General features: G+C 43.0%; 1 protein-coding gene across 3 annotated transcripts; it reads left to right on the forward strand.

Moving 5' to 3' along the window:
- The first annotated feature begins 1,330 nt into the window (after window positions 1-1,330).
- On the forward strand, window positions 1,331-23,833 carry srfb (serum response factor b). 3 transcript variants are annotated; one of them, XM_080036555.1, is made up of 8 exons: window positions 1,331-2,286; window positions 5,474-5,740; window positions 16,945-17,176; window positions 20,101-20,265; window positions 20,589-20,687; window positions 21,403-21,597; window positions 22,523-22,621; window positions 23,297-23,833. In XM_080036555.1, exons 1-8 carry the CDS (start codon window positions 1,633-1,635, stop codon window positions 23,332-23,334), a joined length of 1,749 nt encoding a protein of 582 aa, XP_079892681.1. In that variant the 5' UTR covers window positions 1,331-1,632; the 3' UTR covers window positions 23,335-23,833. The 3 variants fall into 3 exon arrangements, with proteins under 3 accessions (XP_079892681.1, XP_079892680.1, XP_079892682.1); XM_080036554.1 differs by having other exon boundaries at window positions 22,523-22,596; XM_080036556.1 differs by lacking the exon at window positions 20,101-20,265 and having other exon boundaries at window positions 22,523-22,596.
- The last annotated feature ends 464 nt before the right edge of the window (window positions 23,834-24,297 follow it).

Genomic DNA, 24,297 nt, shown 5'->3' on the forward strand with positions numbered 1-24,297 from the left:
AGGCTCAACTTCAGACATGCACACATCACAAAACCATGTTTTTCAAAGCCGATTCACAACACAGTCGGTCATACATCTCCCTGTTAAAGTTTTGGATGCATATTTGGCATTTGGTGTTAAATGTTGCATACTTATGCTATCAGACAAACTGAGGCTACATCCTAATGAGGATAGTGAAACTTCACCTCATTCAATACAAGTGATTGTGTGACAACTTTCCCCTGATTGATAAAGAAAATATATATTTATGAATTATTTATTGATGGCTGAATTCTATTAAGCTGCTTCAGTGTCCTGGCCCTGTGCATTCTGGGTCACTGTCATGGCTTACGGACACCTGAAGCCATGATTAATGATATTAGTAACACCTGTGCAACTTCTACTGAAAGCTATGCATGCAGGGTATCAATAGGTAGGCTACAATATTTGTTTTGAATAAGACTTGTATTAAAGTTTCTTAAAAAAGAAAGACTATCACAGGAATAGGCTACTTTTTTTTCAGCTTGACAGCACAATGAACAGAGGTACAGCCATTCTTAAACGTCTGTAAGGTAGGCTAATAGTATATGATATGTTTAGAACTAGCCTGTATATATTTTTTTAATATGGCCTATAGGGGGGAAAGATGAGTGTAGGCTACATGCAAATAAAAATAAATAGGCTAATAAGAACCTATGTTGGTGGACTTCAGATAAGCGAATGCACATCTAACTTCATAAAGGTACGTGTGTATCCTTAACGTAGGCTAGATAAACGTAACAATAATAAAGTAGGCCTACAGTCTAAACTCGTAAAAGCAGGCTATTTCCTGTGAAAAAATCACTTGGAAGTCTTTCGGTCAACGCAACAACAATAGAGAGGTGTTTTGGCAAAGCAACGTTGAGAAAACATGCTCTGTGGTGTGACATAGTAGGCGTACAACCTGTGGGGAATAAAAAGTTGGATGTTTTCTTATTTTAGTGCCTCTGCCTGTCCAGGGTGACGTTGTCGGTAGCGCAACCATTTTGGTATTTATTCCAATGAGCTTGTGGTATCGACCAATGGCAGCGCTACTCAGATAATCCCCAGCCAATCAATAGGCGACGCAGTGACTCACCAAATAAGGAGCGACAGCACCAAATAAGGAAACATTGTATCTCTTTATAAGGAGGGAAGTAGTTCCTGGGTTGTGATATTACTCCGCTGTCGTAAACGACGTTCTAAAATTATATGTTTCTATGCGTCCCCGAACCGCGGAGCGATAAATAATGCGTAATCGGTGGATATAAAATTAGCATTTAGACGTTAACAGGCCGATGCTAGCTTTATTTTCGGTTCACAATGCGGACTACGTGTCATGGCGGAGCGACATCGCAGGTGCTCTTCGCGTTTTCCTTTTTGAGAAAGTGCTCCGAGTTTTGGAAATAGAGGAGGAGGGTGAACCAAACTCAGCCGGGTGGAAGGGTCTTGGGGGCAGCATCACTTTCGAAAGTTTGTTTCGGTAATTTCCTGGAGTGTCCGAACCATCTACGGGCCTGCTTTGTTTACATTTTGTAGCCGAGGCGCTTTGTGAGTGCTATCGCTCGTTAGCAAGAATACAACGCGCTCCAGCTCGTTTAGCTGGTGTTTAGACACTCGGTCCCACTAAATAGAATGTTACCGAGCCGGGTCGGGTCGGCACAAGCAGGAAACGGGTCAGCTTCAGGCAGAGGTAGCACAGGGCACGGTTCGGGGGTTGTTGGAAGCGGGATACGTCCCGTGTTGGTCAGAGCAGGGCAAGCTTTGCCGGGGATCAGCGTGAGCGCCGGTGCTGCCGTTCGACAGGGGGAAAGAGACGTCGTCGGCATGCTGGGGGCAAATGGACCGGGGGGACCGAGAGGTGCGAGGCCGGGGAACGGGACCGGCGTGAACCCTATGCAGGCCGCCATCCAGGGCAACATGGTGGGGCTCAACACTTCGGTCGTATTGGCCTCAGGAGCCAGGTTCGAACCGGACAGGGAGAGTGCACCTTTGTGCAGCGGCTCGGATAATGACTCGGACTCCGGAGACGATGACGACCCAGTGGGTTCACTCGGGGACAGCAGGAGAGGGGTGAAGCGCGAGAGAGGGGAGATGGAAGCTTCGGTGACAGGCCAGGAGGTGGGAGTAGGACCTCCCGGAGCTTACGGCATGGTGCCCGGGGGGGTTGCCGGGGCCAAGCCGGGGAAGAAGACACGTGGGCGCGTAAAGATAAAGATGGAATTTATTGACAACAAGTTGAGACGTTACACCACGTTCAGCAAGAGGAAGACGGGTATCATGAAAAAGGTGAGTCTTCTTGGGAAGTCAGCCAACCACAGGAACATTTGATCTGTGTCACACACTCGGATGCTGTTTGGCCTAAATGTGCTGCAGTGTAATAAAGCCTACAGAACTGTCTGTTCACTCATTCTTGGAAGTATCAACGAGTTCAATACTATTATCACTTTTACGACCATAACAACAGTGGTAAAGTGCTGAGTCAGTAACTAGAGCCACCACAATAAAGACATTGCGTAGTTCATCTAATATTGGTGTAGTAGGCTAGGCTATTTGTTGTAAAAGACAGAAGTTGTGTCACAAAATTACACTGCATTGCGAGGAGGTCAGAACAGTCATGATGGGGAAATGGGCTCTAAATAAAACTTGAACAAATGACAATTCTATTTATGAACATGCTCACCTCAACTATCCCACACACACGGCCTGACACACACCAGATACACTTGACACCCTCAGTCATGCACACAAACCCCTCCACCTCCACACACAGACGGAATGACACACAGGCCCAGAACTGTTGGAAGTATCTCCCTCCATCACTGTGAAGCAGGGCCTTTGCTCTCGGGCAGTGAGCAGCAGTGGGCATGTAGGTGCCAACAGCTGACTAAACCCCCAGGGAAATAGATCAGAGGACAGCCAACATGCTCTCAGACAGAAGACTGTCTGTCTGTGCACGCATTATGGCTCTGTGCACTCTCATACATCAAGCAATGATGACTTTGTTTTGGTGTCAGTTTTTCTAAGTTGGACCTGACTGCCGTTGACAGAACTTGCTCCATGGCAATCCAAATTGTCTCCATTGCTGTCTTCAAAGTTTAGTGTCACAGAAATATTTCTCTGGATATCCACAACCTCAAACACACACAGTTGCTTTGAGGCATCCAAAGTTCATCATTTGGAGACTGGGTCAGCTGGTTACTAGTCACAGCCATTTTTTTTCTTCCTTATGACCCTGACTAATTACTTGTGAGCCATGCTTTATTGTAGTGCAACAGTTTTTATTTGTCAACATGTTACTTGAAAGCGTCTGTATACTTTGTACTCTGCTGTATTTCTCTCTTTTTTTTTAATGTATCCCAGACAGTTGTCGTGGAAACTGAAGTGTCTTTATGTAGGCTCTTGGCAACATGAAGACTGTTTCAAACACTGCGCGGATGGAGGCGCCTTAAAAACGTTGCCTATTGTCAGCATCACAGAAATTGACAGGGTGGGTGGAGTGGGAAGATTCATAGTAGACTGGACTCAAACTCTCTCCCAGGATGAGCTTAGTTTAATTTTAAAGTGTGGTGAGTGAAGCTCGGGCACTAGGCATTAGTTCTCCTCTCATAAATACATCAGGTTACGTACAACACAACCTGAATTTGTTCTGGCGAGGGATTACTCAATTAATCCTTATATGGTCGTGGTCCCTATTTTTTTTTTTTTTTTTGGTTCCATTATTTCTCCAGAAAAGGAGATGTTTTTATTTTTGATCTTTCTTAAACACCTGGGCATTTCCTGTTTATGATTTGACTAGTGCTTATACAATAAGACAATTAAGTGGCCCAATTGATTGACAATTGGCATATGATTTAGTTTACAGTGATTTGAAAACAGGAAAAACTCCAAATCCCTACTTGTGAGCAGGGCAATTCATTGATTAACTGTTTCAGCGCTGCCTCTATAGCCCTTATAAAGCCACACATTTTGGACTTGAATTGCAACATTACAACTGAATTTGTCGAGGGGTTTTCCAGGGATTGAAACTAGCAACTGTGTAGCCACCCACAAGGCGCCCTTTGGAGACTAGTAGTGTTCTACCAGCAATAAAATAAAAACAAGATGGAAACTAAAAAAAGAGTTCCACAAAGTTTTTTTTGTTTTGAATCGCTGAGCTATACATATAAACTTGTAACCTCCTTTATTTGATATGTAGACTTTAGTGACAGGAGAACCAATTACAGCTATAGTTGTCGTCTGTGTGGCTCTAGTTTGTGCTGTCACCTAGCACACTATTGCTGACAAATGAGTCCTTTTGGCAACACGTCGAGCTCTGTTGTTAGAGACCCCTGTGTGGCTGCTGCAGAGCTCATTTAGGGGAGGAGGAGGTTGGTAGAGAGTGAATGACTGGGAGCAGTGCAGTTCATCACCTGCTTCTGTAATGCTGCACTAGCAGTCAGTGAGGTGAGCTGAACACTCCTCTTCAGTAAACACAAACGCCTCTAAATAAGCGACGTTTTCAAAGTGCTCAGGTAGAAGAAGTGCAGTGTAGCATTGAGCCTCTATAGCAGTGGCTGGTCATTAGCTCTTTTGTGCTCCGTCATATTTATTGCACACAAAAAGGCAATTATACTATCATGTGTCCAGATATAGAGGATTGGACTGATATGGCCCATAATGAACACAGTGTTGTAGCGTTATGTAGTAGACCTGGATGAATGCACGCTTTTATGATGGCTCAATAAAATTATTTAATTTGAATGTGATCCTTCTCCTCCGTGCTCCCTGTGACAGAGTATTACTCTCCAGCTTACAATGGTGCATCTATCAGCGAGCTCCTGCTGTATTATTGCTCACCAAGGTGATGGTAGTGGCACTGTGCCTTCACAGAAGCGTCCTCCACACAACTTATGACTCATTTAGTTGAAAAGGCTTTATCTGGAGTTCACTCGGAGTGCAGCATCAAGGTGTGTATGTGTGTGTGTGTTGGATGTGGTTGAATCTCATTGTTCCTTTCCTTTGGGAGAGTTTGTATGTGTGTGGTCTGCATGCTGTGTAATAAAGGACGAGGCAGACTGCAGTGGTGGCCTCACGTTTCACAGCCGGCTACCTCTAGGTGTTAGGAATGAACCCTCGTGGTTCTCCATCAAGGCTGGGTTACTACACCGCTCCCCTTGCCTATGCAATCCAGTCCCCCACTGCAATCAGTCTGTCTGCTATATCATGCTCTCTATTCTGGGAACCTTATCTCATGTTATTTTAGCTTCATTTGTGCTATACGTCAGAGTTCACCACAGGGGTATTTTTAAAATTCTAGTCTTTTCTTGGCTATGTCGTATTTTTCCAGAGGTTCACCTTTTGAATTGTTTATTATCTCTCCAGTAGATTACGTTCTCTGTGAGATGAATGAATCTTAGCCACAATTTGGTGAACCATATCTTTGTGATGTTTGCATTATGGCTTGACTCCCCCTCCTCCTCTGTTTCTTTCCCAGGCCTATGAACTCTCTACCCTGACGGGAACCCAAGTCCTGCTGCTCGTGGCCAGTGAAACGGGCCACGTCTACACGTTTGCTACACGCAAACTCCAACCCATGATCACCAGTGAAACGGGCAAAGCCCTGATCCAGACATGCCTCAACTCTCCGGACTCTCCGCCGCGTTCTGACCCGTCCATGGACCAGCGCATGAGTGCCACGGGCTTCGAGGAGACGGACCTCACATACCAGGTCTCTGAGTCGGAAGGCATGGGTGACACAAAGGTGAGAATGGAAGAAGTGGGAATGGGCTGTTGTTGCAAAGCGGTCCTCAAGGTGGTCAAGCTGGAGACGCAGGATACTCCATCTTTTTTGGGAAGATTTTATGCCTCGTTTCAACTGAGCAGCACAGTTCTGTTTGGCACGGTTCAGCAGGTTATGGTAACCATAGATCTGGTTTGCGTTTCCACCGCTGACATTACTGCATAAAGCGTTATAGTCGCAGTCAGAGTAGGCCTAATATCAGGGCTGTACGCTTATTTTTTCAGGTGGTAGCACTGGTGCTAGCAAGCAAAAAAATTCAGTAGCACAAAAATAAATTTGGTAGCACACAAAGTAGGCTATGATTGAAAACTTGCATAACCTTAACCCTTGCATTTTGCTCTAATTACCTTTGAGCATGTCATCCTGGTCTCATTTGAGATTCACAATTAATATGATATCCTAGTGGGTGCAGTAATAATTGTAGAAAAATTAATAGGGGTGCACTGATTGCGATTTAGAAAAAAGAATCTAACCTGCCAATTGCAATTTTTTGCTGATTCAGAATTATTATTATAATGTCCTTCTGTTAATTAAAACCAAACTTTAAAACATTAAACATAGCCTATTAAATAAATAAGTATACATATTGGTACAATTTAGGATAAATTAAATAGGTTGTTGTGAATGTGTTGGGAGTAGCTTTTCAGTGGCTTATTTAAAACTTTGTAAATAGACTAGGCTACTGTTGACTGCTCTCTGCAGCTGAATGAGTTGCCTTTCAAGCTAGAAAAAAGCGCTAACTTCCTGTTCTTACCGGCTTCAAAATAAAAGTCAACTAACGTTTGGCTAATAACAGGCTTTTAATGTGAAGGCGCACAGGAAATGTTCTGTTTGTACACGAGCTAACTTAACTGCGGTAATGTGCCGTCTCCTCCCGGTAATTGCCGTTGGTGAAGTTTTTATACCTAGAATCGCTGCACCCGCACAGATCCCGAGGACATATCTTTCACCAGCCAAAGTGGAGGGTGGATTCAATAACTTACTTGCCTAAGACTCATTTACCTGCAGTGTTAATGTAGAGTCCTCTAAGCAGTGTTGTGCATCTCTCCTCTGTGTTTCAAAGAGACAGCATCTGCTCATTATCAACCTGTCGCACGAGTGCTAATGGGTTCGTATTCATCATCGCACGTGATCAATTTCAGTAGCAAATGCGATCAAAACTGTCGCACTGTACAGCCCTGCCTAATATACAGTCTATGGGTCACAGCTGTAGAACGGCTCTGGCCGTGTCAGCAAGGTTACTATCTTGACATCGTAACAGCGGGACACAGTGTAGCCTGATGACTAATTTAATGAAGAAGAAAAACGACACAAAATGAAAAATGGGCTGTGCAGGCCGACATTTCTCAACACAAGACTATTCACTCTTGCCGAGGTGACTACATACTGTTTTATCTCTCACCAACGACTGTAGTGTGTAGCTCCACACTTTTGGGACCCTTTGGGACTGCTTGATACCCAAACGAAAGGGTGACAAAAGTAGGTGTGCTAGGCTCTGTTATTTTGGTACCCTTTCCAACTCTCTCAGTGGAAAAGCAAATAAAAGCGTGCCCAACCGAACCGCTCAGTGGAAACGAGGCTATAGTGTGGCTGCCCACAGCTGTGAATCCCCAACATTGAATGCACTCATATCTGTACCTGTTCCCGCAGCTCATTTCCCCTTCTTTCAGCAACAACGGTGCTCGAGTTAGTCTTTGCGCCTTACATTGACTCTCTGCTTTCTAATGGAGACATGAATTGCAGTGCAGTTTTCTTCTTATTAAAAAGAGAGAAGCAATAAAGCACCAGTCACTAATGGATTTAGTTGGAAATCTCTCCAAAAAAGGCTTGTCAAGCACACAGGCAGAGCAAATGAATCAAACCCACCAGCAGTTTCAGAAAAATAATCTTCGTCCTGCTGCAAACAGTTATTTTGGCCAGTGTTTTGGCTTTATGGTTTGGGGTTCTGAGTATCAAGTCATTTTCTTTCCTTTTTCTAAACAAATCCAAAAAGTCTTGGTAGCCCTTAAAAGGGGAGCCGGATTATATGTAGATTATTATCCCAAATTCTAAAAGGAGTTCCCTATACTTTACCTTTGTGACCTCTCATGCTGGAAAGCCTCTTCACTCTTTAAAGATAAATCACAGCAGGTCTGGGTTGTGTTAGGAGGAGAAACATGCAGCCTGCTATAAGGATGACTGTGGTGTTTATCTTTTGATTTTGGGATGATGCTGTCTTGTGTTCACAGATGAAACAGAATTTATGTTTTAGAAACTATTGGAAAGTCACACATTTTGTGCAGTTTCCAACTTGTTCAAAGAGTATCTTATCTGAAATCCTCATAAGAATTGTTAGTGTGACCTATTCTCCTTTTTAAGAAAATCCCTGTTTTTCCACTTCTACATCACTGCAAGTGTACTTAAACCTCCTGTCGCTGATATTTAGAAGCGATGATTTTATCGGCCGACACACTTCACTGTCCACACCTTTCGTGCAATCACGCGACGCGCTTGAAGCTGATATCCCTTCCACATTTTACACAGCTTAAGAACGCCCCTTTGAAGACGGACACTTTCAGGCCCTGTGTGCTGTTTGTACAAGGCACCAAGTAATGCGTACCATACACTGTCAAGGATGAGGGGGATCAACAACCTTTAGCATGTTAAAGCCACTCTCATGCCCGCTCTGCTCATTGATAAAAATTAGATTCTGCCTCTGTTGCCATATATGGTATGGTTTCCCTGCCTGCTCTCTTGGCTGAGGCCCCTCGCATTCCTTATAAGCTGCAGCTGTCTTTGGAGTCCTGTGATTTCTTCAGCCCCCCCCATCTTCCCCCACACTAATTTAGTGATATGGAGAGAAGATATGGATGTAGATATGAGCAGGTGGAATGGAAAAGTTTGAGACATATTTAACGTCCTGTTTCGTGAAATTTCTATTTAGGTGGCTGGCAGGTTGCACTCTGCCCCTGCTGCAGTGGACAGTGTGGGAGACCAGCACGGGCCCCTGAGAACACTGCTCATCGAGGGGAAACCCCACACATTGTCACTGTGATCCAATTCAGGATCCGTCAGTCATATTAAGGACGAGGCAGGTTGGACCCGGAGGCCTAGATTTTGAGGGATGGTTTCCGTGCAGTAGGACTTGATGTGTGATGCGGTGTGTCTGTGGCGTCTGGATACTATTCATCAAGAGAGTGGTATGTCATACATACAGTCCAAAGCTAGTCTAAACAGTTCAGAGTTTGCAGTGGTTAGTGGGGGGGGGGGGGAGCGGAGAAGTTTTTGGAGAAGCAAAATAGAGAGGCTTAGGAGATGAGTGAAGCAGGCGTGATTTAGTGCTGCAATCGTTAGAAATTCTGGTGCTGAAAGTTAGTTATATAGTTATATTATATACTGGTTGGATTCAAAGAAAACATCTTAATTTTAAGATGAATTGATGAATTAGCCCTTCATTCATTCATTCTGTTCTGTTGTTGTGTACATTTAAGATAATGGGCCCAGGCGCTATATAGTTGAGTTTAATATAAATCGCTCACTGGTTTAAGATGTATATTCTCCAAATACTGATTATGAAACCTTAGCTCAAGGTAGCTGCCGGTGCAGAGTGCCAATATATCATACCAGGCATATGGTGATGAAGAACGCACTATTGTGTTTATTATCAGTCCTTGCTGTGGTACTAAAGATTGTCAGCAGTGTACCTTGACTGAATGTGAATTATACCTGAAACACATTTGGGGAATAAACACACACCAATGTAGAAATATCTTTTAATTTTGAATCAGTCAATATCTGATCCAATTGTTGTTGGATTGGATCTGAGCATCTGTAATTCAAATAAACTCCCATGTTTTGGTACCAGTCCACCAAAATAAAAGCAAAGCTGTCCCACAATGTTCAACATGTAAGATCATGGGTGAAATGGCTCAAAACAGATGGAAGATGGAGAGATGTGGAAAAATATGCCGACTTCTCTTGGAATGTCATCAAAATTCTCCCAAACTTGTCCCTAGAATGAGGTTCTGATTTCATATGAGCGGTAATGGGGCAGTGAAGATTCCCCGTCATGCTTAACCTCTAAAAGACTCTTGCTTTCACAGCTTTGTTAAAGTTTGAGGCTTTGCAAAGAATCCAAGACCCTTTTTCTGATTATCTACTGATCTACTGATTGGTCTGAGTCATATCTAGCCTCCGCAATTATTCTCCGGTCCATGATCACCAGACACAAATCTGGGACAACAAAACTGAGCTGCTCACAGGCTTGAGAAAAACAAATTTGGAATACTTTCAGCAGTCCCACAGGATAGTGTGTGTATTACTCAATTGAGAGTGTATTTAGTTTAAAGATATTTTTGGGCATTTTTATGCTTTATTGATAGTGTAGAGACAGAGTTGAAATGGGGCAGAGAGGGGAGTGACATGCAGAGAACGACCGCGGGCCGGAATCGAACCCGGGTCCGCTGCTGGCCGAGGCCCATGGGGGGGGACGCCCTACCAACTGAGCTAAGGGCGCCCCCGAGAGTGTATTTAGTTGAACAGAATGCAATGTTAGGATTACGTTTTAAAGTGGGTGACTCACTTTGTCTGGAAAAAACCCATGCTTTTATTTTGCTGTTGCTTTTCCCAGCACACATTAAAGCTGGGATGGAGGATTTGGGGAGAAAATAGCAGTTGGGATAGAGATTCAAATCCAAATACCTCAACCGCTCCACTCGTTCTCTTTGGTCCCTCCCCTATGGTCCCTCCCTGACACGCTCTACACAAACAAAGTTGTGCCAAAGTAAATGGACAGTCCCAACAGCCAATAAGAACAGAGAATCGGAGCCTTGCTCTGATTGGTCAAAGTGTACAGCTCATGTTAACTTTGACAAATCAGAAATCATATACCCCAGCTTTAAGTATGTTAACTCAACAACTGAAGGAAACGTGTTCAAGACTGTTGGACTGCCCAAAGGCATTCTGGGATATTTAATGTCTGACTCAAAGGTGACCTGAGGTAGGTCAAAAGGGGAAAAGGGTCGCAGCAGAAATGTAATATTGGTATCTCAGAGATTTGTCATTATGGTGGCATCCTCCCAGCAGACCTTTGGATGTTTCACGGCCTCTGTGGCTGCCTATTAATATCAGACATGCCTGCAGTACAGATGTTTTTGTGCCTTCTGTGTTATTTTTGGAAGGGGATGGCAAATCCCACAACAACTCCTGTTTGCTTAGAGGAGCTAGCCTATCATAGTGTCTCTCTCTCACTCCCCCCCCTCCCCCCACTGCTGCTCTGGCTGTTATACTTTATAATCCTGCTGAAGATGAATCATTTGTTGCTCTGCTCATTAGCACAGATCACATCGTCTTTGCGGACCTAATGTTGCGAGAAGCACTGAGCAGAAAACGTACAGTCTGAGGCAACTGTCCTGATTGAAGGCAGACATGTTTGTTTTCCCTGCATTGTGGGACTTTGACAGCCTCTTTGTTTAGCATATTGCCCACATTTCACTGTGTATGAAATTTGAATTCATTCAGCTCCTTAGAGAAATTAAATGTGATATTTAAGTCAGTCTTAAATGAGGAATTGTAACCTGCAGAGAGACCTTCTACAATTTTCTTCAGTCTTCCTTTCTAACTGCCGTTTGTTGGGGCAGAGCAGTGGCCTGAAGTAGGTGACAAGAGACAATCGCTGAGATAATGTAAACTTAATTCTCTCAGATATGTGCTCTTATCACAAGGCTGCTCCTAAGCAGACTGTATGTAAAGGGCGGAGGTGGTGGAGAGAGAGAGTAGCGTGTTGGCTGTTAAGAGTCGAGCAAAGCAACGTTATGTCACCTCCCCCCACTCCCCCTTATTTTACAGCAAGCAACTGGACAGGTCAGCCGCCATTGGCTGCACCTCCTCCACTTGGGCTGCCTTGCCTTTTTTAGCAGTCCCAAATGGAGCTGCGAATTCCATGTTGCTGGCAGGGTGACAGACTGGGAGATGGGAGCCAGCAAATGGGAGATTAGATGAGGGCCAGGCACCAGTACAACTGCACAATGGGCTCTCCGACCAACACTGCACTAGGCTGCCAGTTGTCACCTTCAATTGGGAATGATTAATCCCTCATGAATGGGGAATCATTTGTGTCCTTCTCTTTTTAATGACACTCTCTTCCTCCTCCATTTTGCGTGATGTCTTTGAATATAAAGAGGGCAATGGAGACTTGCATTCCATAACTTATATTCTGTGGGTTTATTTATCAATGTTGTTGCTTCATATACTTTGTTTCATTTACGTATTCACAAAAAATGTAATGTTCTTTTTTTTATCTTTAGTATTTTATGTTCAAAATAAACAAACCAAACTAAACCAACAACACTCACAAGCCCTCATGTTAAAATAACTACTAAAGAGCTGCAAGAAAAGGTTTAGCCACTTTTGTGTTTTTGTACCACTGTCTTAATGAAAGGATGCGATTACTGCTGTCTTTTGATTATTTGTGTTTGTTGACTTCTATCTACTGATTTTATATTAGGATTTCTCATAAGTCCACATTGGATATCAGTGAGGTGGAATGTGTAATACTTGAGCTCTCTAGGTGGCTGGAGGAAAAAAGAAGTCCCGTCTTGTAAAATGGATTACTGAGCATGTTGTGGGGGGTGCTCTCAGGGGTTCACACAACTATAAATTGTGACCTCATTTGTTACGTACTGTTGCCTCATTATACTAAGTGGTGTGTTCCCCACTGGTCAGGCCCTGGTTAGTTTTGTGGCTGCATCGGTGTGTATTATGAGGAGCAGGAGACGGAACGGGACGTGAAGAGGAAGTGACAGTGCTTTGGCTTGTGCGACGTGACAGTTTACTTCTCAAGGAATGCATTACACCAGTCTGCTGCCTATGTTTACTATGCACTGCTTCAGCCTCTGAAGTACAAGCCAGCGCTGTTTATAGATCGGCGTGTTAAACAGGAGACACATGGAGATGGTCAAACAAAGCAGTAGGTCAGTGGAGGCGGGCTATGTAGGTCACAGTGATAGTAGCAGTTTGGGACGAGATGCACAGATTAAAAAAACCTGTATGATCTATCAACCTTGTATTATACAATAGTACAAGGTAATTCAGTAGTTTTTACACAGAGTTGAGTTTCTGTGCGTCTGATGGCGGCTGTCTTTACACGTGCCTTTCTGCTGCCTCAGCTGGCGTGGAAAGGGTTAATTCCCCCCTCAGAGCTGCTCAGGTTTCCCGCCAGCTGTCTGTATCCTCAGCTGTTTGTACTCTGGCCCTATCCTGTCCCCTGTCCCGTAGCTCTCACAGGTCTGACTCTGCTGTGCCTGACACACATATACACTCGGCTGCTACTGTGGCTAAAAAGTGAGACTTGCTGCTACATTGCTGTCCTCTTTACTGACGTACTTTATCTCCACTGTCAATTGAAACCGTTCTCCTGCTTAAAGATACTTTTTCTGTTGCCACGACATACAGTTGTATCTGCAAATTCCTACGCCAGTGTGGTCGTGTGCCTTCTTCCTATTTGTCTCGTTTAGGTTTTGGTGAACATTAACGACTATCGTATTGGTTAAACCTGAAAGTCTCCTGGGAGAATGAAGTTGTGGTGTCGGCTGCTTCATACTCCGTCTGTCGGTAATCACTCTGTGTTGAATCACAGGTCTGAGAATTGACCAGTAAATGAGCGACATGTCTTCCTTGTGTGAATTGGTTGAGTTTTGCTTTGAGGCTGAAAGGGCAGAACAACTGTGAGTCCCCCGCCCCCCTTTGACTTTCCAGCTGCTGTTTAACTAAAGAGGTAAAGGACCTTGGACTGTCAGTGCCCCTCAGCAGGGCCTGGAACTGAGCAGCAGACCAGCTAACCCAGTGCTCAGCAATGTGTAGGTTAGCTTCTGTACAGTCTTGTCCATTCACTGCAGCTTGTATAAGACACCACCTGTTTAGCCATCTGTACGTCATCAAGCCCACACGACTCAGACCATTAACTAATAATCAGGGGTGTCAGTCTTTCCAACTCATCACATTGAAAGAAATAAGCTTTTGCTGAGACTGTTTTTATTAATTAAGATGTTAGTAGACTGTGAATCTGTGATGTTACTGAAAACTGTGAGCCAATCTGTACAGTAGCTCTGTTTCCATGTTTGCATGGTGATGCAGGGTTGGAAGGCCTTATCAGTGGAGTCCCTGCTGGATCATCCACCTCTAGCCCATGTAATTAGTCACATATTATAAACCAATAGAGCTTTTCTCAGGGAGGTTGGCCTGGCCTGCTTCTACACTCTCTACTAGTATTGACACTTGAATGTTCCTTGTGAGAATGTAAAGCTCACAAGATGCGACACACTGCAATGCGTAGAGTGCTTTACATCCAAGACATGATATAGCCGTGTCCCAATTCTGAGGCTGGATCCTCCAAAGGACAAGGCCCTGAAAAGGTTTGTCCTTCAGAGGATTTGCAGCCCTAGGCTAAGCCTGCTTTTTCTCCAAAAATAGTATGAGTACATCCTCAGTCAAAAACTGAGATAGTTTGCGGTGAAGTAGCTTTCAAATGGACAAATCAGGTTCCCAAATGTCATGTTACCAGAGGTTATATTGGGAGTTTTACATTTCTTTTCAATTACTTAGAGAAAAATATCAATCTCCCAGGCCCCTATTTTATTAAAATTGAAAAATAAAACTTGCAGAGAGGCAGACATAAGACCCTTCCTGCCCACATGTCTAAAACTCTACTATTCGGTTTATAATATGGTCATTGGTCATTCTACTCAAAATGTAAAGTTCAAGCCCAGATACCGTAACCCTTATGACGTCATCATTGGAGTGTATGTCTGGCCTCCAACACTTAACTTGGTGCAATGGCTTTCTCATTGGTCTAGTGATTGTCAGGGATTTTTGGCATTAAGGAGTGCACAATGCAATATGGGTTACTGAAGACTGCAGAGGATACAGCGGCGGTTGTTTTCGGGAAAAAAGCACTTAACATTTGTTCGAGCCTTAATGACAATCACTTGATCAAGACAGTGAACTGTGATGCTGCAGATGTGCTCGTGTTGGACATACAGCTCCCATTCATTCTTGAAGGGCCCTTCTACCCCTTCTACCTCTTGCCTTGCCACAATTCCCATTATTTTCCTTCTTTTGATCATACCTCCTATTAACATAAACCAGGCAGGGACAGATATTGCCTCTACTGATGTCTCTCAGCAACTTCTCTGTAGGCCTATGTATGCTTAATCAAACCCTCAAAGAACATTGATCCCACAGGCAAATGCTAACTCTTAAATGCATCATAATGTGTACTAGGCTTATTCCCATTCTGCTATTACAGATTATTAGTATCAAGTGACTAGTGTTGGTGTAAGTGTGTGGACACAGGCATGGTGGGTTTAGATGTGTTTTTATAGTCCACTCCCAGCCTAACGCCTACCCTGCTCTCATCCTGCAGCCCACTCACCAACACATCCTGCTCTGCTGTTCAATGCATGATCACATTAGCGTATGGCGTAGCGATGCTAAGTCTCACAGCCTGTGAATATTTATTCTGCCTGATTTCCACACCTTGTTAGTGGACATGTTAGTTTGTGGTCCGTTAGTTGTCATAGTAACTCAACTTCAGCACAGTTGGATTGAGCAGTGGTTGGATTTTAATTCCAGGATGAGAAGGTATACATGATGATTGGATGATGCTGTGTGTTGAGGTTAGGGATGGGCATGATTAATCAATGATCGATCATTGATCGTTAAGAATTGTCGATCATGTGAAATTTTTATCGATCTAATAGCCGTTGTGTTGCGCAGTGTGAGTCCCGATGCAATGCATTTCACTATGTGGCAGCACCGTATACTGTATGGGCAGAAATGAGACATCCTACCAGCAGGGGGCGATACTTAACTAGTTGTAGGAGATAACAGAACAGGCTCAGGCTGCCGTAGATGTCAAAAAGATTAACATGACAAAGTCAAGGCAAAGTTTGGCATCTGACAGTTTTAGAACCAAAAATTACGAAGTTCATTAAACATTGCGATAAGTAACTCCACGACAACCCACATGATGTACCACTTGTACATTGAAGCCTTCATCCGATTTTAAATGTAGTTTTTTAGATTAAGTATTAGTAACGTTAGGTCCTTTACCACTCAGAGAAACGTGCCGTGCCCTTATACAGTGTATACAGCATCTTACATAGCAATGATAAAAAAAGCGTATCGATATTGTGTCGCAAGAGAAGTCACGACAATACTGTATTATGGCAATATTGATTTTGTTTTGTCCCACCCCTACTGCAAAGCTGTCTGATCTCTTTCTAATGTTCTCTCATTATGTAGGCTTATTAAGGAGAAGCATGTTGATAGGATTTGATATGCGTCTTTCAGATGTCAACCCTGAAATATCTACTTTCAGTGGAACTGGAAGATTTTTTTTCTCCAATTTGAAATTAAATGTATTGTACCCTCCCTGCTCTGCTTAGTATTTTACATATGTAAGCAATTAAAGGTCTCCCAGACTGTTTCTCTACCTTGTTTATATCATTATCCCTGAGTCTATTAGACCTTGCTCTGGTTTCTGTCACCCATCCATTGATCCCTGAAAATACTACTTTGTATGTAAGCATGAAAGCCCCCCTACTACCGCCAGCTGCTGAAAGAGGAAAAGCCTCATTAATGGTGTTGTTTTAGGTGTTCTCGTATACATCTTATCTGATGTTGCTTTTGCAATCAGGGGAACAAATGGGTTATAGCACAGAACCAGTGCATCAGTCTGAAATACTAGCATCTTCGAGGTAGTGAAAAATGGTAAGAGGGTTGCCATTGATTTTACACATCAAGTTCAATTTACTTGTCAAAATAACCCTGATGGTGTCAACGGAGTTATCTTGATTATTTTTTATTTTTTTTATGTTTTAGTTACAAAATATAGATTTGGGGAATGAAAGTCAGAGAAGGCTACAAAAGAGACTATTGAGTGCAAGGGTTGAATGGTCTGGCTATATCTCAGTTTCTGCTGCTTTTATATTCATCATTCTTTTTTAAAACTGTCTCTTGAGAGACCCTCAAAAATATGGAAGTGCAACGCTAAATCGCCGGAGTACTCCACCACTCGGTCATCTTCTTCCCATCTTGACAGAATCCAATGCTAATTTAATTTAATTTCATCATTTGATGTTCCCCCCGGTCTTCCTACTCACAATGTTTGCTTTCCCCCACCACAGGACCAGCTGAAGCCGACGTTCACGGTAGCCAGCCTACCGGGCAGTACCACCCAGTCCACGGTCCCCACCACCTCCACCACCATGCAGGTGAGCAGCGGATCCTTTCCCATCACCAACTACCTGGCGCCGGTCTCGGGCGGCGGCAGCATCAGCGCCAACGGTACCGTCCTGAAGACCACCGGAGGCTCCACGGGGGTCATGCAGCTGCCCAGCGGCTTCACCTTTATGCCCGGTACGTAGCAAAGCAAAACCTGGGGGGACTTTCACTCTTTAGCTCAACATCCAGAGCTGCTTTAAGGTGAGACACTGCAGGTGAATCAAGTCAAAGCTTTGCCATATTGATGTCATCATGAAACTTTGCCAGTCCATTACTTACATTTAAACAATTAATTTTTTCAAGAATGTTTGAATAAATATTAGAATTTGGCAATATTTAACTATTTATGCATACATTTGCATCTCTTGCAAAATGACAATCTACATGTTGGATACAGTCAAATCTGTCTCATTTAAACAACATATTGGTGTCCAAACTTTTTGGGATTCATTTTATAAATCAAAATACTATGTACAAGTCTTAAAAATGTATTTTCCTCATGTTTTGACAGTCAATAACATATGAACAAATCCATTTGTAATAACCTTCAGAAGAGTGCTAATGATTATGGAAAGATTAGTTGAAGTAAGTGCTAGAAGTTGTAATTTCTATCTCAGAGTATTGAAAAAACTAATGTGGAGTCAATGGCTGTTTAAAGATGGTTGTATAGGAGAAATATACTATGCAAACAGACTAGGTTTAGCGAAATACACTTTTATTAACTGAAGAAGAGATGTTATGGAAGCAAAATAGCCAAAGATCTCAATATTGACCAGTGCTGGAAAATCTTTTTGTCTGCAGTGTCTCACCTTAACTGATCCATTATTTTCTGTATTTTTATTTTTTTTATCGTAACCTCATCCTTTTAGAATGGAACGGACACTTCTTCTGCCCTTCATGTTTTGTTAATGTTGCTTAGCTGATTAGAATTTGAATGGCAACCTCCATGACCTCAGCCGTCATATCGGGGCGGCTGAGCCTCTCCACCTCCGAGCTGTTTACATCACACAACAGCCCTTCATAGCCGGTCACCAACACTCAGCGTCCTCTGCCTTTTACAAAGCCCCCCGTATCCAGGGAAGCCACGTCCATTGGCGACTGGCCCTGCCTTTGATTGTCACTTAGGGGACAGGAATAATTAGGTGAGATGGACACAATAGACCTGGCAATGGGAGCTGACGAACACGGCCCGTAATGAGTCATGAATATTCAATGACAGATCGGTGGCTTGTGCTGAAATTATAATTGAGGCGTACTTTGTGGAGCCGGAGCCTTGTGGCAGAACAGTCTAAAGATGACCCTTCATTAAGGGGGACTTCACAGACACACTCTGAAAACACGTGGGATTTCTTTCTACCCCACCAACTCAACGGCTCTGATTTGGGGATCCCTTAAGTGTCTAAATTGGCTTTCGCAAGTAATAATTCATCCCACATCCTTTTCATGGTGGACGTGCTGAGAAATACTGGGGCTGCATCTACTGGTCTCCAAGTGGGACCTGGGGACGCCAAGAGGTTACTTTTCCCCCAAAGATGAAAACTTTTTTTTTTTAGATTTCATGATAATTAAATCTGATGTTATTCCATCTGTATAAAGAAAAAATGCTTGTTTTCAAAATCACTTTTGTGAAAATCAGTTAATATCTCATCACGATCAGCTATCTGTCCACGTTGTGTGCACTGAAAAAAATAAAATAAAATCCAGTGTTAATACACAGCCTAGCCTCTGTAAACTGCCATGTTGCTAGCTACAGTGGTTTCCCTTACTTTACAAACCTTTTGTTTACGTTCCTGGTTACCAAGCCTAGGCTGTGTATTTAAACCACTTGTTTTCCCTTGCACAAACAGAGAGGTAGCGGACCAAGAATCGCTGACTACACCTTAGTCAGCGATATTCCATATTCCATATTCCTCATGAGAAAAACATGAGGAATATGGACTGGTGCTATCATTTTTCCGGAATGTGTTGAAGCTGAACAGGTCTAGTGCTCTTCAGTTGTATTTTATAGCTACTAGCTGTAATGTCAACTGTTGTTGCAGTGTGCTGGTTGTCTGCACTCTGCCACAGCTGAGCAGACAGACACATGATGCCCCCATAATGGCTCCTGTATGTTGTTTTGATTGACAGCTGAAGGACAGTCAAGAAGTGTCTGGGTTTTTTCCCTTCTCCATCATTTTCTCCCTTCTCACTCGCCCTCCCTCTCTCTACTTCTCCCTGCCTTCTGTCATTTCTCTCTCTCTATCTGGCTCTCTTGCTCTCCCGTGCTCTCTCTTTCTGTCCGTCTGTCTGTTGTGCTCGCTCTCTCCTCTTCACCACCTGTCTGGCAAATATCAGCAGTGCCAGGTGGAACAACACACCCTCCCACACTAAAGCCTCCTCAGCTGACAGCTTGGCGGGGATGGCCCACCCTGCTGCAGCAACTGTGGATGGAGCAAATGAGCGAATGTGAGGGCGTAGCTCCAAAGTCATGTTCTGAGGGATCTGTCATTTATTTGAGAAAAAATAGATCCGAAAAGGCCACACAGCTTTGAGGCTTCATTAAATGACACAGGACAGATTGCTGATTAAATTATTATTCATTTGAAATCAAAATCAGTGAATATCCCCTCACGATCCGGTGTTAAAACACAGCCTAGACTCCGTAAACTGGCATGTATCTAGCTACGGTGGTCCCCCTTTGTTCACATAACTTTTGATAACTTACCCATTTACAGAGCCTATGCTGTGCTTTAACACCAGCTTTTTTTTCAGCGCACAGTGTGTACAGGCAGTGGATCGTAAGGAGAAACATAGACAAGAGCTTTGTTTACTCTATTCCCAAAAGTTGCAAACCAGTCATGTTGTCTATTAAATTATCTAGAACTTGTTAGATGCATATATTTAATGTATTCATCTAACAAGTTTAAAAAATGGCAGCAAATAATAATTATATGCTGCCATTTTTTAAACTTGGGAAACTGAACGTTATCCAAATTTAAAATGTACTGAAATGAAGTAATTAGCACTTTTTCAGACTTGCACTTCTATCCTTTCTGACTTAGTCTTATTCCCCACTCCAGCAGGCACTCCTCTTCCCCCTGGCACCCCCACCATTCCTCTGAGCCAGCTGCAGCAGCACTCCCTGGCCCTCCAGGGGCAGCATGGTCATACGCTGGCCGCTGCCCCCCATTCACAGCAGGGACAGCAGGCTGTCTTCCGCTTCCCTGCCGCTGTCTCCCTCACAGGTGACCTGCTCTGCACGCTGCCACCACCACCACCGCTATGCCTGCTTCTACTATCACAATCTTACCACCATAAAGCTGCTACTACTGCTCTTACTGCTACTGCTACATCTTCTTTGACTAATAACTACTCACCTTATGCTGGGATAAGTAATGATACTTCTATGAATCCTCATTCTACCTCAGATAATATCCACAGTCTGTGCTCCCATATGCCACCCCACACTGCTGCACTGCCCCACAATCCCACTACAGCTACCACTATGGCCTGTCTGTGTGGGGATTACCTACTATAGTGGCTTAATGCTTTGTGTGTGTGTCTGCAGGAGCAGGGGTTCCTCAGCAGCTCCAGGCTATCCAGGTACACCCCAACTCCTCCAACAGCGACAGCAGCCCTGAAATCTCCCACTCCACAAACTCCACCGGTAGGTCAAATGGCCCCTTTGGTCGGGTCAACTTTAAAGGTAACATATAATGCTAATTTTACGGTTTAATATTGTAATTTGGACTATAAAATAAACTGTTTTCATGGTGTAGTGTCCAAAAAAGCCTTTATATTTATCACAGTGCCATTGTTGAATCTCCTCTTTTTAGCCTTGGAAACGGTCTGTTTAAGAACCTGTCTTTTAAGTCCCACCTTCCAAATCTAACTGCCAGTTAGATAATCTGGGCTTGTGTTTATCACAGGTACTGTAGAGGTAGTGCTATGTTAGGTCGGTAATGAGGGGGCGTGGCATCTCCCCTTATGACGTCATATGGAAAGAAAGAATTAGAACGGTGTGTTTTAACATAGGTTTTCAAAAAGGAAATGAAAAAGAGGTTTGTTTATCATACTTTGGGAGCATGTAGTTACACTGGGAACCCGTATCAAAAATGCTAAATACTTTTTTTTAAACAGCTAACGTTTTAAGTTTCCTAAACACCTTCCTAGATGAGAAAAGCCCTTTTTAAAGTGTCATTGTGTCTTTCCTGCTTTATTTTTCTGCTCCTGCTGTTAATGAGTTTTTGTCCTTGGTAATGTGCCACTACACAGGAGGGAGTTGGCAGTTGAATTTAGATTGATATGAAGCGCCACCTGCTGGCCGACATGTGTACTCTCCTCTTTCCCTCAGTTTGACCTTTAGCGTTCTGTCTTTCCAGCAACCAGTCTCCAAGCGACCATCGTCACCTCGTCAGTGCCGACGTCTATGGCGGGTCACATGATGTACCCCAGCCCCCACACGGTGATGTACGCCTCCACGCCGGGGCTGGCTGACGGAGGGCTGGCCGTGCTCAATGCCTTCTCCCAGGGCACCTCGGCCATGCAGGTGTCCCACGCACAAGGCCAGGACACAGGTCAGACACCCAACAACACAGGCGCATTATGCACCGTCAGGGTTTCCCCCAGAAAATGTGTTAGGTATGCATAGTGGCAATAGTCATGTATGATTTGGTAAAATTGTGCAATGGCGATTTTGGTGGACAAAATTGCAATTGCGCTATAATAAATTGATGCTATTATGAGTCTACCTGCTTGGTTTTTAGAGAAAATATAGATAGTTTTGAAATATGTATTTTATCAATTTAAAACAAATATTAAGGAGAAGGGCAGGTGAAGAAAATCGATTCCTATCTACTGCGATTTTAAATGATTCGTTATTTACCAAAATCAACTTAAAAAAGAAAATTTTATTAAAAAAATAATAATTTAAATATGTGTTTTGCTGCCGCTGGTAATGTTGACTTGCCTTAAAATCACATGCATTACAATCTTCAAATTCAAATAGACTTAAATGAAAATAAATGAGACATGGACTTTAATGCCATAATCTGCCACAAGGCCTCTTGGCACACAGTGGACTGGAGTAGATCCTGAAATCCTCTTTTGAACTGAATCCAGAAATGGATTTTGAATCGAATCGTGACCCAAGGAATGGGAATCATGGGATTCCAAAATATTCAGCCTATTAAGGAGCATAGAAAAGGTCTCTTGTATAAACACTAGCCTAATGTTTTAAAAATGATTTAACAGTTTAAATAATTACATAAAAAGAAAAGTTTTTTTTCCCTTGAATATAATTAAATGCATTCCTCGCAAGTGCAATGACAGTTGCAGTGTGGCATTTCTGTAAACTTACTTCAACTTGCCTGGGCCTTAACTCATTCATCAGACTTTTCTCTGGGGGAAACCTGACCGTTTACTGCTGTAGAAAATACTTTCAAAAGTACATAATGAAAGACAGTTTAACGATGGACACCATGTTTTTCTCCCCCTCTACAGGTGTCTCTCAGGTGTTCCTCACAGGACCTCCAGGCACGGTGCAGATCCCTGTCTCAGCGGTGCAGCTTCACCCAGTACGGCAAGATCTGCATTTTACAAGTGAAACTCTCATATTCCCTCTGCAACCAGCATGCCACGTGTCCGCACTAATGCATCCTAACAGAGCACTGGCACACAGAGGCCACAGGGTTTGTCACCTGTCGCCTGTTTGTATGAAAGTTTTTACCTGTGATTTGCAATAAAAATACACTCGCAATAGACGTAACAAAACACCACTATAGAAGTGCATGGATATTAAAACTGGGATGTTTTTTTATTATATATAAATATATATTATATAATTATTAAATAAAGTCCAGTCTTATGAAGTAAATCATAGGGGATTTTTTTTATGCGAGCTGTTTTAAAATATGTAATTTGATCAATTTCAGCTGGAATATTGGTTATATTTAGCTTACACTCTCTATATACTGTGTAGAAAATAGAATAAAGGACGGTGCACTGCGCGCAGTCAAAAGTTGCTGGTAGGCGGCAAAAATGGCAATATATATATTTATAAATTCTATCCTTCTCGTCTATGTTGCACTCTACAGAAAATGATTTCATAGTAAATAACCTAAAATAATTGAGAACAGCACTCATTGCGGCGTTCCAACACTCCATGACAAATGGCATGCAGTGTTGCAGGATTTGCATCTGTGCTGGGTGTGGTGTGATGTGATGATTAGTGACGAGCCGTCTGATTGGCCCTGACAGAGCTGTGTTGTGTTCCAGATGGTGATTGGACAACAGTCGAGCGGCAGCAGCAGTAACCTGACGGAGCTCCAGGTGGTCAACCTGGACGCAGCACATAACTCAAAGAATGACTGACAGACAGCTGGACACCCAGGGACACACACACACACACATATACAGACAGGCCGAGCGATCGACTGACATCTCTATTTATTGATGCCTTCCTGAAGAGTTTCACATTACACTTCTGAATGTGACTTTAAAATGCATATATACACACAATCAAGGGCAAATGTGTGGCTGGCCCTTTATACAGTAACCAGTATGTTTTGGTATATAAATATATATATATTCGCAAATGCATAGGAAATCTATCACTACACATCATCGAAACCTATTTTCTATGCTGTTAGATGGTGTTATTTTTTTGTGTGTGCGTGTGTTTTTGGAAAATGTGTAATTACATGCACACACACACACACTGCAAGGTGCCACAGCTTCACACCAGCCAAAGAGACATTTGTTTGTCTGAATGTTCCAGTGTGAGCAACTTGTGCACAAGCATGTGTGTCTGTATGGGGTTTGTAAAAGGGGAGGGTGGGAGGGCTTATTGACTTAAAAAATGAAAAAAAGAGACATTTGGAAATGTACATAGTTTTTTTTTATTGAAAACTTGTATTTTTTAGCCTGATTTAGTTTGTGCAGCGGCATGTAGTTGTTTTTTACGTAGTGGTTTTGTATGTACATGAAAATGATTTGCATAAAGACAAATTAATTATTTACATTGATACATAGATATGTAAATTAATTTAAAATGCCATCATATATTGAGATGCTGTCATGCTAATGGGAGTTTTGACAGATGGAGAATGAACGCTGGATGTTTTTCCACATTTTTTTGATTGTGACATCAGTAGGACTGTCTTTCCAACAGGATCAATAAGCTGGGTCGCAAAGTGTTAAACAGAAGATATTTATCATTTACTGTTGACATTTTCTTTACGTTTGCTGGGACAGCTGGTGGCATGATCATGAGATTT

The sequence above is a fragment of the Ammodytes marinus genome (genome assembly GCF_949987685.1).
Source record: "Ammodytes marinus genome assembly, chromosome: 11".
NCBI lineage: Eukaryota > Metazoa > Chordata > Actinopteri > Uranoscopiformes > Ammodytidae > Ammodytes > Ammodytes marinus.